Source organism: Podarcis gaigeae (genome assembly GCF_964106915.1).
Source record: "Podarcis gaigeae genome assembly, chromosome: 8".
NCBI classification, from domain to species: Eukaryota; Metazoa; Chordata; class Lepidosauria; order Squamata; family Lacertidae; genus Podarcis; species Podarcis gaigeae.
Window position 1 is genome coordinate 82,419,893 of NC_139684.1, and position 17,143 is coordinate 82,437,035.

Sequence of the window (17,143 nt, forward strand, 5' to 3'; positions counted from 1 at the left end):
AATCGATGCCTGCATATCTTCCAGTGTGCGATCTCTAAAATCCTGCAAAACTTTGAGGTTCCTTGGGAGGTGTAGTGTTTTGTTGGCAAATTTTATAGAGTCCTGATGTCGCTTTTGAGATTTAAACAGCAGGCCTGTGTGCTTCTCCCTGCACCCGTCCGCAAGTCTGCTCGGCATATAAATAAAGACAAGATCGCAAAGCCACTGTAAAAGTCCAGCACTCTCCTCTCCAACTGCAACTTACCCTAAATGCTGCCTGGAGGTTCCTAGTGTTTGGGGAACTGGGAAGCAAAAAATAAAAACATACCCTGGCTTTATTCATATGACAGTTTATTCCCCATTGTTTCCCTAACTGCTAATTTCTTCATTATATATGAGCTTTCACACAACGCAAGAGCTGCTCCCAGAAAACTATTGCAATATACAGGTACAGTGGTACCTCGGGTTAAGTACTTAATTGGTTCCAGTGCTCCGTTCTTAACTTGAAACTGTTCTTAACCTGAAGCACCACTTTAGCTAATGGGGCCTCCTGCTGTTGCCGCGCCGCCGGAGCACGATTTCTGTTCTTATCCTGAAGTAAAGTTCTTAACCCGAGGTACTATTTAGAGGTTAGCGGAGTCTGTAACCTGAAGCGTATGTAACCCGAGGTACCACTGTATAATGCATCTTTAGCGTTCATCTCCATGGTTTTTTTTTTTAATTCCAGGAAAGAATGTGGGAGTAAAGTGACAAAATTTGGGGCAGTATATGAGTTTACACTCCTTTCTTGCTCTTTTCATGGAGGAATTGTGGTGGTGGTGGGCATCCAGTGGGTCAGTGCATCTGTTAACCAGAAGGTTTGTGGTTTGAGCCCATCCAGAGAGTGCTGTGGGTGGGATTCCCTGCATTGCAGGGGGTAGACTAGATGACTCTTGGTGTCCCGTCCAATTCTACAATTCTATTATTTGTTATAGAAAGAAGTCTGCTCCTTTTCCCTTATGTGGTATCCAAGAGCCCGTATAGAGTCCTTAAGTGGGTTCCCTATCGGAAGGAGAAAATAACAGAGGCCAACCAGAGAATATTGGGAAGCTAGTAAGACTGATCTTTATTCAACAGGGTGCTCACTGCGACACACAGAAGGGAGGAGGAACCCCGAACAATGGTGTGCAAGCCCAAATACATAGACTTTTGAAACTGCCCACCTTGTAGCTCAAGACCACCCCACAAAACATCATACATACATCACAGAAGGGGGCGGTCTACAGCAGAAATATGCCACAACAGGCGGTCTACAGCAGAAATCCTGTTAATGGCAGTCCTTTTTTTTCTGGGGGCAGATGCAGGGGTACGCATACCCCTAAACATTTTGTGAATCTAACTTTGGCCTCATTGAGGGGCAGTATTTCAATATGAGTAGGAAAATGAGAGTACCCCTAAACATTTTTTTAAGGAAAAAAAAAACACTGGTTAATGGTCACCTGGGCAGACTGGCCATTATTTTGTGATGGTAAATACTTTAATTCCTGAAACCAGATCACAGGCTCACAGGTAAGCCAAAGACAATGGAGAGGCTTTTCCCATTTCCTTCCTCCTTGCAGAGAAATATATGAGGTCAATTTGGGAGAGTCAAAATGGCTCCAGGATTGCTCTCCTGTACCATTTAAGACACATGGTTTATGCACGTATGTGTGTGTGTGCCTTGTACATTTATGAATGTTTATTTTATGTTGGGGACCTTAGAGTTCTTGTAACAGATTCTACAACTGCTTATATCTGAGGCATAAGAAATTTCGAAGAGAAATCCCAATGCAGGCTTACTACCTTGGGCTCGGGAGGCCCAAGAGCTAAATGCAGAAAATTGTATACTTTGGTTCTGTAAACGGCCTTGCATATAGTAATGTAAAAAGGCGGTATGCAAATTAAAACTGAAATGAAGGTGCCCTGGCCTCTCTATCTCCCCACAGGACTCGCTCTCTCCTGCCTCACAGCCTTCCATAGCCCTCCTCTTCAAGTGCCTTTTCAAAAACTGGCTGGAATGAGTCCTTGAATGCGGACAGTGCTTCTTGCCGAGTGTAATAATTAAAAATCTGCCCTTATTCCCTTATGGGGGACACAAGAACCCTTTGCAGGTTTTCCATCAGTCAGAAAAAATAAGAGGCCAACCAGAGAATATTGAGAAGCAAAGCAGCTCGTAAGCCTGATCTTTATTGAACTGTTGCAACAGGGTGCTCCCCTCGCACGCAGGAAAGAACCAAGGTGTGCCTGCCCTTATATAGACATTTTAAGTTGCCCGCCCTAGAGTCCAAGACCACCCCCAGAAACATCATACCTACATCACAGAAAGGGTGGTGGTCTACAACAGAAATCTGAGTGCGTTGTTTACCTCATGTCTGGCAGGTTACCTGTTAATGCTTACTTGACTGGATACCCTGGGGAGCCTGGCCAGTCTTTTGTAATGATAAATACTTAGTTCCTGAGCCAGGTCACAGGCTCCCCCTGTTCATACACAGACATACCCTTAAGACAGGATTTGTGAGTGAAAAGACAATGGGTGGGCTTTTCCATTTTCCTTGACCTTGCAGAGAACTCATTTGGTCAGTTTGGGAGTCAAAATGGTTTCAGGGCTGTTTTCCTCTGCTGCTTCAGACATGTGGTTTATAGTTTGCTTGGTACATTTATGAACATTTATTATATTATATAAGACCTTAATTTTTTAATTTCACCAAGTGTGTGCAGAAATTAGCTCACCTTGCAAAGGTTGCCATCGCTCTTGTAGCTCTGCCACTTTACCTCTGGCCCCGCCCACCATTGCAATGTGGCTCCTGGAAGGTCACTCGGAAGGGAAGGTGGCCCCCAGCCTGGAATATGTTCCTCATTTCCAGGTTCTGCCGTAATATTTCCGCTAGAAGTGCGGAAGTTGGCATTCCCTGTGTCCCCTTCTCTTGCTCGGCTGCAGACTTTCCATAGAATGTACTTGGCTCCCTCCACAATTTTCTGACTCACCTTTTTAATTCTGACTCACTTCTTTCCCCCGTTCCTGCCCCACCATCTGTTTTCCACTGACCCCTGAAATGCTCTGACCTTGGCTCTGACCTCGTTCGCGCCCCTTTTCTATGTGTGGGTAGAACCCAGAGCAAGGGTTAGGAGCCGTTTGCTCTCAGTCTCAACTTCTGTTGCAAAATCAAAAGCAGTGACTTGGAAACGGCAGTCAGGGAAGCAGGAGACAGCAGGGAACGCAGGAAAGAAGGGAAATCCTTTATTAACGGGGAACGAATGGTGTGCTGCAAAAAGCAGATTTTCCTAAGCAGCTTGGATGACAACCACTTGGGGTTAAAGGTAAAAGTAAAGGGACCTCTGAACATTAGGTCCAGTCGTGGTTGACTCTGGGGTTGCGGCGCTCATCTTGCTTTATTGGCCAAGGGAACAGCTTCCGGGTCATGTGGCCAGCATGACTGAGCCGCTTCTGGCAAACCAGAGCAGCGCACGGAAACGCCATTTACCTTCCTGCCGCAGCGGTACCTATTTATCTACTTGAACTTTGACATGCTTTCGAACTGCTAGGTTGGCAGGAGCGGGGACCGAACAAAGGGAGCTCACCCCGTCGCGGGGATTCGAACTGCCGACTTTCTGATCAGCAAGTCCTAGGCTCTGTGGTTTAACCCACAGCGCCACCCGCGTCCCGCACAGAAGCTGTAATACACCTTTATTCCAGATATACTGTCCTTTTGAGACTTTGGAGAGATGTCTTTGAGACTTTTGTGAGACGTCTTCCTTTGACAGACAGCTTGGCGTGTCAGCTTCGACTTTGAGCCGGTGACAACAACTGGGCTCAACGTCTTTAGCCCCGACTGGGCCAAGCGAGCTGCGAAAGCCCTTCCACAGACCTTCCACTGCGGGAAGCAGGTCTAAGTGCAATGGACTCACAACTTGGAGCTGTGAGCACCAAACTCAGTTCCAAAGTCAGCAGAGCACAGCAGAGTATAAACTACACGAGCGACGGCTCTGAAGCATAGCTTCTTTTATTCTTTTACAGCTACTGCGAAACTAAAATAAACTACTAAAGACTATTGGAGATGCTGGACTGCATGAGTGTTACAGTTGCTTAAGCAGTCATCTTATCTCTACACAGATAACACTCAGACTCCTTCAGGCAGAAAGATGAGCAGATTCCGCCCCTCCCTTCTGAAACATTGTCAGTAGATTCTTGCAATGGGAGGGGTGAAATATCCACATCCTTCCCCTTTTCATGCCAACCATTGCGTTCCTCGCTATTGATTTGTTTGATTCTTTCACTCATACATATAACAACTTGTAGTTACTTGCATATTTTGTGAGATGTGTTGTATGATATATGCATCATTTTGAAACGGCTTATTCGTATATTTTGAATGACATCATAACCGATTATATATTCACTAACAGTTATTAGCTAGCATGTTGCATTTGCATTTTTGTAGAACTTAGGAAATTAGCTGGAATCAGCTGATAGTTGTTTTGGGTTTTAGGGTTCACTTTCATTTTTACCGTTCTGAATGTGGTGGAAGCATAAAATGTTTTATGTTGATTGTAGGTAAAAAGGTAAAGGACCCCCGGATGGTTAAGTCTAGTCAAAGGCGACTATGGGGTTGCGGCACTCATCTCGCTTTTCAGGCCGAGGAAGCTGGCCTTTGTCCACAGACAGCTTTCCAGCTCATGTGGCCACACAGAGGCACACAGCAGACTAAAGCGCAAAGGAAAACCGTGACAGAAGCCAGACCACACGGAAATGTCGTTTACCTTCCTGCTGCAGCGGTACCTATTTATCTACTTGCACTGGCGTGCTTTCAAACTGCTAGGAGCAGGGACAGAGCAATGGGAGCTCACTCCGTTGTGGGGATTCGAACCACCGACCTTCTGATCGGCAAGCCCATGAGGCTCAGTGGTTTTGATCACACTGTTGTTCTGGGGAAGCAACACAGTTAAAACTGTTCCACTGTATGTAAACCGTCTTAGGAGCTTGAGTTTGTTAGCTGACTGGTACATAAATAGTAGAAATATATTTATTAGAAACCTGAATAGTGGATTATGCCCCGTCCCCTATTTTCCCCTATTTTCCTGCTTGTTTATTGGTCATATGGAGATTCAAATCCATGTTAGTATAAATAGCCTTTGGCTTGGTCGCCTATGGTGAATAATGATCACTTCCAAGCAATCAGGCAGAGAAGATGGTGGTTCTGGGGGTGGGTGGGCCACAAATAATTAATAATGTGCGAGCAGATGGGTTGCAGAAATTTGTGAAGGCTCCTTATTTTTGCAGGGCTGGGGTGTGTGTGTGTGTGTGTGTGTGTGTGTGTGTAAAATAGCTCATAAACGTAACACTATTGTTTTGTGTGCATTTAAAATCTTTAATATCTGCTAGAGCCTTTAAATCTTGCTGTGAACCATCTCCACATCCCAATCCAAAGAGTGCTGGTGATTAAATCATGCCCCTTGCAGTGCTCCCATAATGGTTGCATGCACACCATACGTAAGGCACATTTAAAGCACGCCCACATAGAATCGTGGGAACCGTAGTTTGCTCACCACAGAACTACGATTCCCAGCACCCTTAACAAGCTGCCGTTCCTGATGTTCTTTTCTTGTGTGCGCTTTAAATTTATGTGCACGGCCAATGTGTGTGCAGGCCCTTGTTCCCGGTCCTCCTATTGGACATAGCGAAGAACTGGCTGGTCACTGAGCTTGCAAATGCTGGCCTGGTAGCACTGCAATCCGGAGGGGCCCTTTTGGATTTGTGGAGCCACTAGGGCAGGATTTTAGGGCACCTATGCAGAGCCCCACTCAGCAGTACAAGCAGGAAGGCCCCTGAGCTCTGGGTGACGAGGTTCTTAAGTCAATAAAGTCCTGCAAACTATCGTCTGTAGAGCTGCCCCGTTCAATAGTCTTAATTTAGCAAACCGCACCCACTCTGCCCCCCTTAGTCGGGCAGGGGCTCTGCCCCAGCGCTATCCCCACCGTGGAATCTCCATGTACTGAGCCGTTTGGTACCGCCTGTTCTTTTTGGCACCCGAGAGTGGAATGTGAAAGTTTCCTTTGGCCTGGTGAGGAGTGTTCTGGCTGGGGCCCAGTGGGTGAGTCACAGGCTGGGGACACTTGCCATGCCCTGCCAAATGGAGGGAAAAAAACTACATGGGTCTCCAAAATTTCTTCCCTCCCCCATGGCTTTGTACGGGACAAGTCCTGCAGATCTCTGGTTTATCTCAAGGAAGAGAATGGTGCACACATGATGGTTCCTCAAGGGTTGATGGGAACTGTAGCACTGGGAGGGCTCCGCTACAGTTCCCAGGGTTCTTTGGGGAAACAGTGGTGGACTTGGGGTTCACAAATTTGAGCGGTGCCCTTTGCCTCTGTCCTTTCCCCCATGCTTTATACCATCTATGTGAAGCCACTGGGAGAGATCATCAGGGGGTTTGGGCTGGGAGTTCATCCGTATGCAGATGATACCCAGCTCTACCTCTCTTTTAAATCTGAACCAGTGAAGGCAGTAAAGGTCCTGTGTGAGTGTCTGGAGGTGGTTGGAGGATGGATGGTGGCTAACAGATTGAGGTTGAATGCTGACATGACAGAAGTACTGTTTTGGGGGGACAGGTGGGTGGGTATGGAGGACTCCCTGGTCCTGAATGGGGTAACTGTGCCCCTGAAGGACCAGATGCGCAGCCTGGGAGTCATTTTGCACTCACAGCTGTCCATGGAGGCGCAGGTCAATTCTGTGTCCAGGGCAGCTCTCTGCCAGCTCCATCTGGTGCACAGGCTGAGACTCTACCTGCCTGCGGACTGTCTTGCCAGAGTGGTGCATACTCTAGTTATCTCCTGCTTGGACTACTGCAACACACTCTACGTGGAACTACCTTTGAAGCTGACCCGGAAACTACAACTAATCCAGAATGCGGCAGCTAGACTGGTGACTGGGAGTGGCCGCCGAGACCATATAACACCATTCCTAAAAGACCTACATTGGCTCCGAGCACAATTCAAAGTGTTGGTGCTGACCTTTAAAGCCCTAAATGGCCTCGGTCCTGTATACCTGAAGGAGCGTCTGCACCCCCATCGTTCAGCCCGGACACTGAGGTCCAGCTCCGAGGACCTTCTGGTGGTTCCCTCCCAGCAAGAAGTGAGGTTACAGGGAACCAGGCAGACGGCCTTCTCAGTAGTGGCGCCTGCCCTGTGGAATGCCCTCCCATCAGATGTCAAGGAAATAAACAACTATCTGACTTTTAGAAGGCATCTGATTAGGGAAGCTTTTTAATGTCTGATGTTTTATCGTGTTTTTAATATTCTGTTGAGAGCTGCCCAGAGTGGCTGGGGAAACCCAGCCAGATGGGTGGGGTATTAATAATAATAATAATAATAATAATAATAATAATAATGGCTCCCGGGACCCTCCCCAAGCCAAAGCTGCCGCACCGTAGCATACAAATGTAAAAAACTGAATACCACACTGCTAAACTGTCACACCAATGTGAGGGAATAGCCATAAGCCCTATGCTAGACACACATATATACGGTACACACACAGCACCAAGATCCCAGAAAAGATCCCCGAGATCTGCTTTTTAGTACCAAAGATTATCAAGAAGATCGGCAGATGGGACATGAAGAAGAGTTAAGAGCCTCGGACATAAGATCTCCAGGTTGATGGACTGTTGGAGGTTGATGGAACTGACGGCAGGGGCCGAGACCGGGGAGGGGGGACGGTTGAAAAAATCGTGGAATGAAATTTTTATGACCCTAGGGGAAATGTATTAAGAGATTAAGTTTAAATATATCAGTTTTAAGGAGAAGTAAGATTAAATAAAGTAAAAATGGATGCCTAATTGGTGAAAGAAGAGAATGTAAAATTACAGTATATTAAGATAAATTATTAGGATAAAGAAGATTGGATTAGAATAAAAACCAAGCTGGAAAGGATTTGCTGAAATATTTAATTGAACTAGAATACAAAAAAGGAAGGTGTGGAAATAAGTAAATGAAAGACAAGACATGGAAAGTGGGAAATGTTTTTAATTGTTTTTATTTTTCTGTATTTTGTATTCTCTGTTTCCTTCTTTTCTTTTTTCTCTTTTTTTTCCTTTCTCATTTTTGTAACTTTTTTGAAACTTGAATAAATATTATTATTATATATAAAAAAATAGATCCCAGAAAAAAGCAGACCAAACTCCGGCTGGTAAATACAACATGTTTTATTTAGGCTGAAATGCTGTTACAGTGACAAAGGCACATTGCGGAAGCAGCAGGGGGTCCTCTGCACACCTGGGCCTCCCAAGGAAGTGCATCAAGACCAGCAGAGGGGTCTCAGTGAAGACGGTTGGTTCCTCAGATTTCCCCACCACCACCTGGAATCAAACTTCTCGCCTCGATCCTAAGGTTTGATGTGAAGCTGTCTGTCTTTCCTTTCTATCCCAGGGGACGGGGCAGCTCTGCTGGTGCAAAATCCTGGGCTGCAGGTCAGCCTTTGCCTCTGCAGTAAAGTGATTGGGAATGACCTTGCAAATACAGGGGTGCTGGGAAAAGTCTGGAAGCAGAATGAACTGGGCGAAACGGTGTATATACACACACGCATAAGGATATTCATATTATGTGTAGGTGGCTTGCATCATCTATTCTGGGCACAGAGTTTGGAGTCTTTGGTTGCAGATGTTGACATTTTAAGAATAAAGGGGTGACAGCCCTGCCTACAGGATGGGGAACCCACAGCTTCATCAGTGGGCTAACGGGTTTTCTAAGAGCACTCTAGGGATCTGTTTGGTCTTGTAAGCACCACACAGCTTCCGCCAGAAGCAGGCCATCTGAATGTCAGGTACACGCTCTCTGCTCCCTGTCTGTTTCACCCAATCCAGAAATCTCCAAAGTCAGCATCAAGTCACTCCTAAAGCAAACGGCAAGCAAAGTCGGCAGATAAATGCTGCTGTTTCAATGTGAAATAATACGGACACAGCTTCTGCAATGGTAACAATAAGGCAGAATGGAGCGAACGAACAAGCTCGAGTGTGCAGCTGGAATACAGTGAAAGAGGGAGGGATCCGAGCCCAGCAGGTATACATGAAGCAGTGCAGATGGAGTAAAAGTGACAGCTATTCCCTACACACAGTGCTCACATGAGAACAAGCTTGACCTGTAACAGTGCTACTGCAAAAACACAGCTGGAGAGGCCGGGAAGCAGATTTGAACTCCGTGACTACTGGCAAACGTTTGTTGACAAAGTAATGTAATGAATGAACAGAATGTTGTTTGTGTCACACCCAGCCCAAAGGATGACATGCCAGCAAAGGATTTTCTGCCCAACAAAGAGCTACGCATCTGAGAACCTCGCAATTCTTTGGTGTACTTCTTTTAAAGCAAGTTGCTAGACCTCATGGATTTGGATAAATGGTTGGAAACTTCTCCGAGTTTCTTCACCTCCTGATGTTTTTCTCATCCCTCTAACATACAGTGGTACCTCGGGTTACAGATGCTTCGGGTTACAAACTCCACTAACCAGGAAGTGGTTGCTCCAGGTTAAGAACTTTGTCCCAGGATAAGAATGGAAATCCTGCGCCAGCGGCACAGCGGCAGCGGGAGGCCCCATTAGCAAAAGCATGCCTCAGGTTAAGAACCGTTTCAGGTTAAGAATGGACCTCTGGAACAGATTAAGGTCTTAACCCGAGGTACCACTGTACTTCTTTTGAACTCCAATGATTTGGGAGGGGGGGGAATCAATTAGCAGGAGAAAAAGGTATGGAAGCATATACAAATATACATCATTAGAAACTTGCAGAGAAGACTTGTTATGCTGAAGCGATAGGTGGAATCGACGTCTCCTCTGAACCTCATTCCCACAACACTTCCCACAGAACCAGACATCTTTCTCATAAGAACAACGTAAATTGTAAATAGCCCCCTCTAATCAATAATGATCACGCACATTCTGTGACATCACAGCAGCTCAGCCAAGGTACTTGAGAGGGCTTGCAGACAGCTGACAGCCAATATTTAGGTCAAGAGGGGGGGACAACCTTTCAATATCAGAACATCTACATGTTTAATTGCAGCACCAGAAAAACAACCCAGGAGCTCCGGCTCGAAGGTCTAAAGATTTGGGTAACACTGCAGGAACAAGCATCCTTTACAATTCCTGTAATAGCTGTAAAGATATTATAACGTTGAAAGGTTGCTCACCCATGGCGTAAGCTCTTCAGTGTGTGGTGCAATATATTCCAAAGACTGAATGTGCAAATCTTTCATTTTCAACATGGAACATGCACAGCCCTGCCAGGGAATGCTTCACAGTCCTCCAGAGAACCATTGTGGAGTTAGCTGCCAAGATGGGGAACCTACTTGTCCCTATGGCTGGTTCTCCGGTTTTAGTCCTACTGACTGAGACACAGAGGCCACGTCTACACGACAGGCTTGAACTGGTTTACCTGTCACTTCTTCTCCCCCCGGGAAATGCAGGTCTGCGACAGGATCTTTAAGGAGATAATTCTCAGCACCCTAAGAAAGTGACAACCCGCAGCGTCCTTTGCAGGGAAGCCAGGATAGTATAAACCCCAACAACCCAAAGCAGATATATGTTCTAAATGGGTTCATTATGACATGCTCCCAGGTCAAAAGGAGCATCTTGGAAGCATCAGGTGTGGGGGTGAGGTCTGGACAGAATTACCAAAGAGGGCCCTTGGATCAGAGCTAGCACCAAAGGGCAGGCTTCCTATCAGTTGCAGAAGAGATCCAGTGTGCTGCTTGGGTACAAATGAAGCTGTGATGGATCACCCTTGTAAGAGGGTGAGCCTAAGGCACAGTGTTAGGATGATAAAAATGCAAAAGTTTGGTACTGCTAATGCACAGATTGAGGACCAAACAAGACAGACAATTTTATTGCATGAAAGCAATTAATGCGCATGGTTTTCATTACATAAAAAGCAGCTGGTGGTGGTGGGGAAGTGGGCTGGAATGGAGCACAATAAAAGGCTGGGGCTGGGTGGGGCTGCTCAGGCTTCCCTATGGATGGAATTTACACAAGAGCCTTGTGGCACCTTAAAGGTAAAGGGACGCCTGACCATTAGGTCCAGTCGTGGCCGACTCTGGGGTTGCGGCGCTCATCTCGCTTTATTGGCCGAGGGAGCCTGCGTACAGCTTCTAGGTCATGTGACCAGCATGACTAAGCCGCTTCTGGCGAACCAGAGCACCACATGGAAACGCCGTTTACCTTCCCACCGGAGCGGTACCTATTTAACTACTTGCACTTTGACGTGCTTTCGAACTGCTAGGTTGGCAGGAGCAGGGACCGCGCGACGGGAGCTCACCCCGTCATTCAAACCGCTGACCTTCGATCAGCAAGTCCTAGGCTCTGTGGTTTAACTCACAGCGCCACCTGCGTCCCTTAGAGACTCACAAATTCATGACTCCAGAAAGGCTTGTGCCATAACATTAGTTGGTCTTTAAGGTGTGGTACAATATTTTGCCTTTTGGTGTGACAGACGGGTAACTCAGACAGCCCTCTTGAAATTGCAACACAAAAACCCTGTGCTATGTTAATTGCATAATTGCAGCCATCGCCAACCTGGTGCCCTCTGGATATTTTGGACTGCAACTCCCACCAGGCCAAGCCAGCACAGTTGTTTTGCAAGCAACTTCCCCCGATATAAATAAGTCTTGTGTGTTAATTTCAGAAATATATGCATTTCTATGCAGCGTCTCTGCTAACACATTCATCTTTTTATTTGGCTATAGAACAGAAAAGTGCAAATTTCAAAGGGTGGCTGCGTTTTCGGTTTGCATATTGTTTTGGGGCATGCGGATTAGGTAGGTAAATTCATCTTTAAGTGCAAGCTGAAGCAGATTGCTCCCCGATTCCTAACTTTGGCTGCCTTAGTCCAATGCAAGCCTCAAGCCATAGACTGGCCATCTGGCCATCAGCCCTTGTTCAACTTTCTCAACCACCTCACCCTTGCAAATGGATGGAGATCTTCTTGGCTGTGAGGTCAACTCAGGCCTCTGCTTGGCCTTTGGCCAGTAGAAAAAGCATGATGTTTGGAGGAAGCTAAATCCCAGGAGGCCTTGGGGTGTGGCCTCCAGCAGTATTCAGGCCTAGGAATGGAGGCTATTTCAGTAGTCAGCACAAAGCCAGAGCAATTGGGGTGTGGTTTCTCAAAAGCCAGCTTATTAGGCTTTTGAGGAGTGGATGGGACGGCAGCAGCTTCCTCACCGTGTCGCAGGCCTCGATAGGGAACGACCCTACTTGAGCCCAGAGAAGGCTCCAAGGCATTTGGTTTTCTGAGACAGAGAAAACAGAGCGGCAGCCTCCCTCAGGGATGACAAAATGTTTAACGCCAACGAAGCAAATGACGACGTCTGTCAGTTGTACCCACCCGAAATCTGGCCTGTGAACGTGAAGGCCAGGTTTCCGTCTCTTGCCTACCGGTAGGGCCGGCTCTGGCTTGAACCCAGCAAACGTGGGCTGAAGCAGAGCTTGCTAGGAGGATCAGAAGTGTCCTGCTGGATCAGGTTCAGTGGGCCATCTTGGGTTCACAGTGGCCATCTGGATGCCAATTGGGGAAGCCTGAAAAGCAGGACCTGAGTACAACAACTGGTATTTGAATGCATACTGCCTCTGAGACGGGAGGTAGCAACAGCCATAATGGCTGATGGGGATGGACGGCATTATCATCCATGAAATTGTCTACTCCTCTTTTAAAGCCACCCAAGTTAGTGGCCTTCGCCGCCTCTTTTGTTCCTGTGTAGGAGCTTCCACCCTATATCCCCCATAACACCCCATAACACTTGGGAAGGGTCTCCTAAGAAGCTCTTGCTTCTGCCAACGTCTTCCCAGAAGGTTGGGGAAAATGCCTGTTGCATTGAGGCGAGTGCTCTTAATCCCATCTCCAGGTGGAAGACGCTTTGGCTTCCCTGGTCTGCAAAGGGGGCCATCTCAAAGGCTGGATTTGAAAGGCCGCCGCCTCAAGCATTCTCTGCTACCCAGGGGACCTGCTGCCAGGAGCCACTTCCAACATCTGCTGGTCTCCTGCTGGCCCAATTCTCCTTGTTTTCCCTGAGGGTTCTACACATTCCGGGCAGGTTCTCGCTGTGAAGGGCACCCCTCCAATGGGAAATAAGGGAGTTCTTTTAACAGTTTATCTATCTAGCCCATGGTTTCTACTTTGACTTCCCAAGCCAACAAACACCCAAGGCATAATTTTCACTTGCAAGGGTGGAAAAGAAAGCCAGGCAAAGCTGTCTTCTACCACCAACACTATCTGTGAAATGACAAGCCCCATCCATTTCTTTAGCCTCACCTGGAAATGCCGGGGACCGAACCTGGGACCTTCTGCATGCAAAGCAGGTTCCTTACCATTGAGCTATAGCCCTTCCCTAGAGGGTCCTGTACTCTGGGCATGTAAAGGTTCCTAGGTGAGCATTCATTCTGTGAACCTTGCTCAAAAAAGTGGACACTGTAGTTGAACCAAGCTTACTGATGGCAGTAGACCAGGCTGGGTCAATGGATACTCTCTCCCTGATTTCTTTAAAGGCTTCCGGGTCAGGTGGACCTGAGTGTGGACTGACGTTTCTGTCCTTTTCCTTGCCGGTCTTCCTTCACTCCTGCCTCACGTCGCCCCCCACCCTGACTGATGGAGTCCGGCAAGGAGTAATGGCAGCAGCAACGCCACCAAGGAAACCTTCGACCGTCGCTGTCCATAAGGCCCTGCCGGAATAATGTCCCCGAGCAGCCTTGAGGTGTCCAGCTAGGGAGGTTCAACGTAGAGAAGGTTTCTAATGGAGCCAGAGGAATGAGAAGGGCACACCTTGGAGTCTGAGCTGGCAACAAGGCCAAGACCCAATGAAAAAAGGTGAAGATTCTTGGGTCAAGGTTCTCTTTGTTTGCGAGCGGCAAGAGAACAGTCTGAGGCTGGTGCCGAGAAAGCAGGGAGCTCAAGTGTGAGATAACTATTGCTGCATGGCTGCAGGGAGCCCTTTTTCTGAGAAAGGAAGATCTCCTGGTAAAGTCTGGCGAGTGAAGGCCAATGGCCAATGGCCCAACTAGGCCTGGGAGAAGGAAGTGGAAACCTGGACCGTGAGACCAACTGAAATAGTTGAAACGATGCTTGGAGGACCAAGGCCTACGTGAGGAACTGAAGCCTGCTGGAGCGGACTGGAACTTTTCTAGTTTTCTTTTGAGTCCGGTAGGGACGAAGAAGAAGGCAGAAGTGGTGACTGGCTTGAAGGAGGGAGCAGGAAGCAGGATCTGCCATGCTGTGCGGGAACGAGGCCTTCACAAGGCCTTTGAGCCAGATAGGGGTGGAAAATGGAAAGTTGGAGCCAAACCAGGGCCTACTAGAGTAGTTCAAGCCTGGCGTAGGAATGGAGGCCAGCTTGGGGAGATTCCTTACTCTGCCGACCCCTTCTGCCGACGCTTGGAGGGCGGCACAAGGTGGCGGGGCAGGTCGGAGGGCAGGCCATGGCCCTCCAGCTTGACCTCAATGAGGTGGCTGGCAAGAGCAAACTCCTCGTCGTCCAGCATGCCGTCGCGGTCGACGTCGCTGAGCTTCCAGATCTTGCCAAGGACGGAGTTGGGCAGCTTGGTGGTGACCATCCAGTTCTTGGCTTTGGTGCCGCTCAGCTTGCCGTCCATAGGGGACAGGTTGTAGAAGATCTCATCGTATTTGGGCTTGTCCTTGGTCACAACCCACTCGTCGTCGTCCATGCCCTCGTAGGCCCCCTCGGTCGCTCCTTCGATGAAGGGGCCGTTGCGGGTGCCTTCGAAGGCACCGCCGTGCACGATCTGCTCGGGGACCTCCACCTCCTCCTGGCGCAAGAGGGGCATCAGCTTGGCAATGTCCAGCGTCAGCAGTTCGTCCAAAGCATCCACCATGCGCGGCTTCAGCCCGTGGAATTTGGTGAAGTCGTGCACCATGAGCATCTCCTAGAAAGAATTGGGAGAGGAGGAAGTGGCATAGCTTATGGGACTAGCCCCGTGGTACTCCTGCCTGCTTGAATACAATGCTATATTCTATATACATTAAGTGATGCTGAACCCCCCCCCCCAAAGCTGGGTGACAGGAGCGAGCCAGCAGTAAATCACACTGAGCAAGTCAGAGTTAAAGGTAAAGGGTCCAGTTGTGGCCGATTCTGGGGTTGCGGTGCTCATCTCACTTTATTGGCCGAGGGAGCCGGCGTACAGCTTCCGGGTCATGTGGCCAGCATGACTAAGCCGCTTCTGGCGAACCAGAGCAGCGCACGGAAAGGCCGTTTACCTTCCTGCTGGAGCGGTACCTATTTATCTACTTGCACTTTGACGTGCTTTCGAACTGCTAGGTTGGCAGGAGCAGGGGCTGAGCAACAGGAGCTCACCCTGTAGCGGGGATTCGAACCACCGACCTTCTGATCGGCAAGTCCTAGGCTCTTCGGTTTAACCCACAGTGCCACCTGCATCCCTTAAGCCGAAGTTAACTGTTAGCAAAAACAGGATCTGCACAGGAGTGCCAGTAGGTCTTGCCCACATGAAGCAGTTGCTGAGTGTGAAGGCCTTCTCACAGCTGCCTAAGTCCCTTCCTCTCCAGGGCTTTCCCCAAGCAATCTGAGACTGTGCCTGCATGAAGCTAACTTCTCATCTCCCTTCTTCTTCATGCCTCTTCTGGTTCTGGGAGACCAGGAGGGGAGCTTGCTGCAGAAGGAGGGGGAGCCCCCTGGCTTCTTCAACAGCCTGACACATCTTTGCCTTTTGGCCTCTTGACTTCCCTCCTCTCCAGCCTCTGCTTCGGCCTCTGATTCTGGACTGCTCTCTGCCACAGCCTCTTCCCGCTCACTAAACCCTGTTACCTCTTCAGCTTCCAACACCTCCTCTTCCCTGTCTTCTCCCTCTCGCCACTCATTGTCACCCCCTGGCTCTGAGCCTTCTTCCCCTGGGGGTTCCCCAGCTGGTGCCTCCTTCCACTTCTCTGCATCCAAGCAGCCCATGACACTAGGGGAGGATTCTGCCTGCACACCACCAGCGACATTGGAAGGGACACAGATTCCTTACCCCTGACCTTGAGGTGAGGACCATGGCAAAAAAGTAAAGGAGATGGGATCTAGTACAGTACAGGGAAACCTGTGTTGTTTTGCCTATCATGGCTGCTTCAGATGAGTGCGATGGGAGACAAGGAAACTGCCCTCACCTGCATCTTGTTGCAGTCGGGGAAATCGCCCGGCGAGATGTGATGCTCAAGTTGGATCTTGGCGAAGATGACGGGCAGCTTGGCAATCAGCGCTTTTTTCTTGTTGTCCTTGCCAAAAACGGATGGCATCTCTCTCTTCAGGTGGCTGATGATGTGAGCATGGACCTGGGTGGACCAAAGCAGCAGCTTATGAAGATCGGCTCTTAAGAGCAGCACGTGTCTCTGTCAGGCCACATTCACACCATGCATTCAAAGGCCTCGGCCCTGTATACCTGAAGGAGTGTCTCCAACCCCATTGCTCAGCCTGGACACTGAGGTCTGGCTCTGAGGGCCTTCTGGCGGTTCCCTCACTGTGAGAAGTGAAGTTACAGAACCAGGCAGAGGGCCTTCTCGGTGGTGGCGCCCGCCCTGTGGAACGCCCTCCCATCAGATGTTGAGGAGATAAACAGCTACACAACTTTCTGGAGGCATCTGAAGGCAGCCTGTATCGGGAAATTTTTAATATCTAATGTTTGGCTGTGTTTTTATGTTTTGTTGGTAGCTGCCCAGAGTGGCTGGGGCAACCCAGTCAGATGGGCAGGCTATTATTATTATTATTATTATTATTATTATTATTATTATTATTATTGCATTGGATACCGCCCATCGAAATTAATGGGAGCTGTGCCTATTTTGAAGGGTCCGCGCAGACTAATCTTGGATACAACCCCTCTACTCAGGATGAAAGTTAAGATATAGGCTACTTTTAAAATGAGGCTGCATTTTAAATTGCATTTTAATCTGTATTTTAAATTGTCCCCCCATTATGTTTTTACTGTGATATTATTATTATTATTATTATTATTATTATTATTATTATTATTATTATTTAGTGCTGAGGGAGTATCTTGTAGCTTTTTTCTGTTCCTTCTTTCTTCGTTATCTTTCTTTTCTTTATTTCCTGTAGATTAGTTTGGGTTTTCCTCCCTTATTGTAATGTGAAAACTTCATTCCCCCCCCCC

At 48.1% G+C, this 17,143-nt stretch overlaps 1 protein-coding gene and 1 long non-coding RNA gene across 3 annotated transcripts in view; one reads left to right on the plus strand and one right to left on the minus strand.

The window, feature by feature from the left end:
* Window positions 1–9,707, plus strand: part of LOC310851829 — a 305,116-nt gene extending 295,409 nt beyond the window's left edge. Inside the window, exon 2 of the long non-coding RNA XR_014567853.1 lies at window positions 9,641–9,707. This is a non-coding gene — a long non-coding RNA (uncharacterized lncRNA). The remainder of the gene's footprint in view (window positions 1–9,640) is intronic.
* EHD2 (EH domain containing 2) overlaps window positions 8,178–17,143 on the minus strand; it is a 49,694-nt gene continuing 40,728 nt past the window's right edge. The window contains exons 4-6 of one of the 2 annotated variants that reach the window (XR_014567754.1): window positions 16,143–16,307; window positions 12,609–14,908; window positions 8,178–12,550 (exon numbers count right to left, since the gene is read on the minus strand). Coding sequence is in view for 1 of the 2 variants with exons in the window: in XM_083753970.1 (XP_083610096.1) it covers window positions 14,372–14,908; window positions 16,143–16,307 (702 nt within the window). In the remaining variant the exon portion in view is untranslated. Of the gene's footprint in view, window positions 14,909–16,142; window positions 16,308–17,143 lie in introns of both variants that reach the window. The other variant, XM_083753970.1, reaches the window with a different exon arrangement.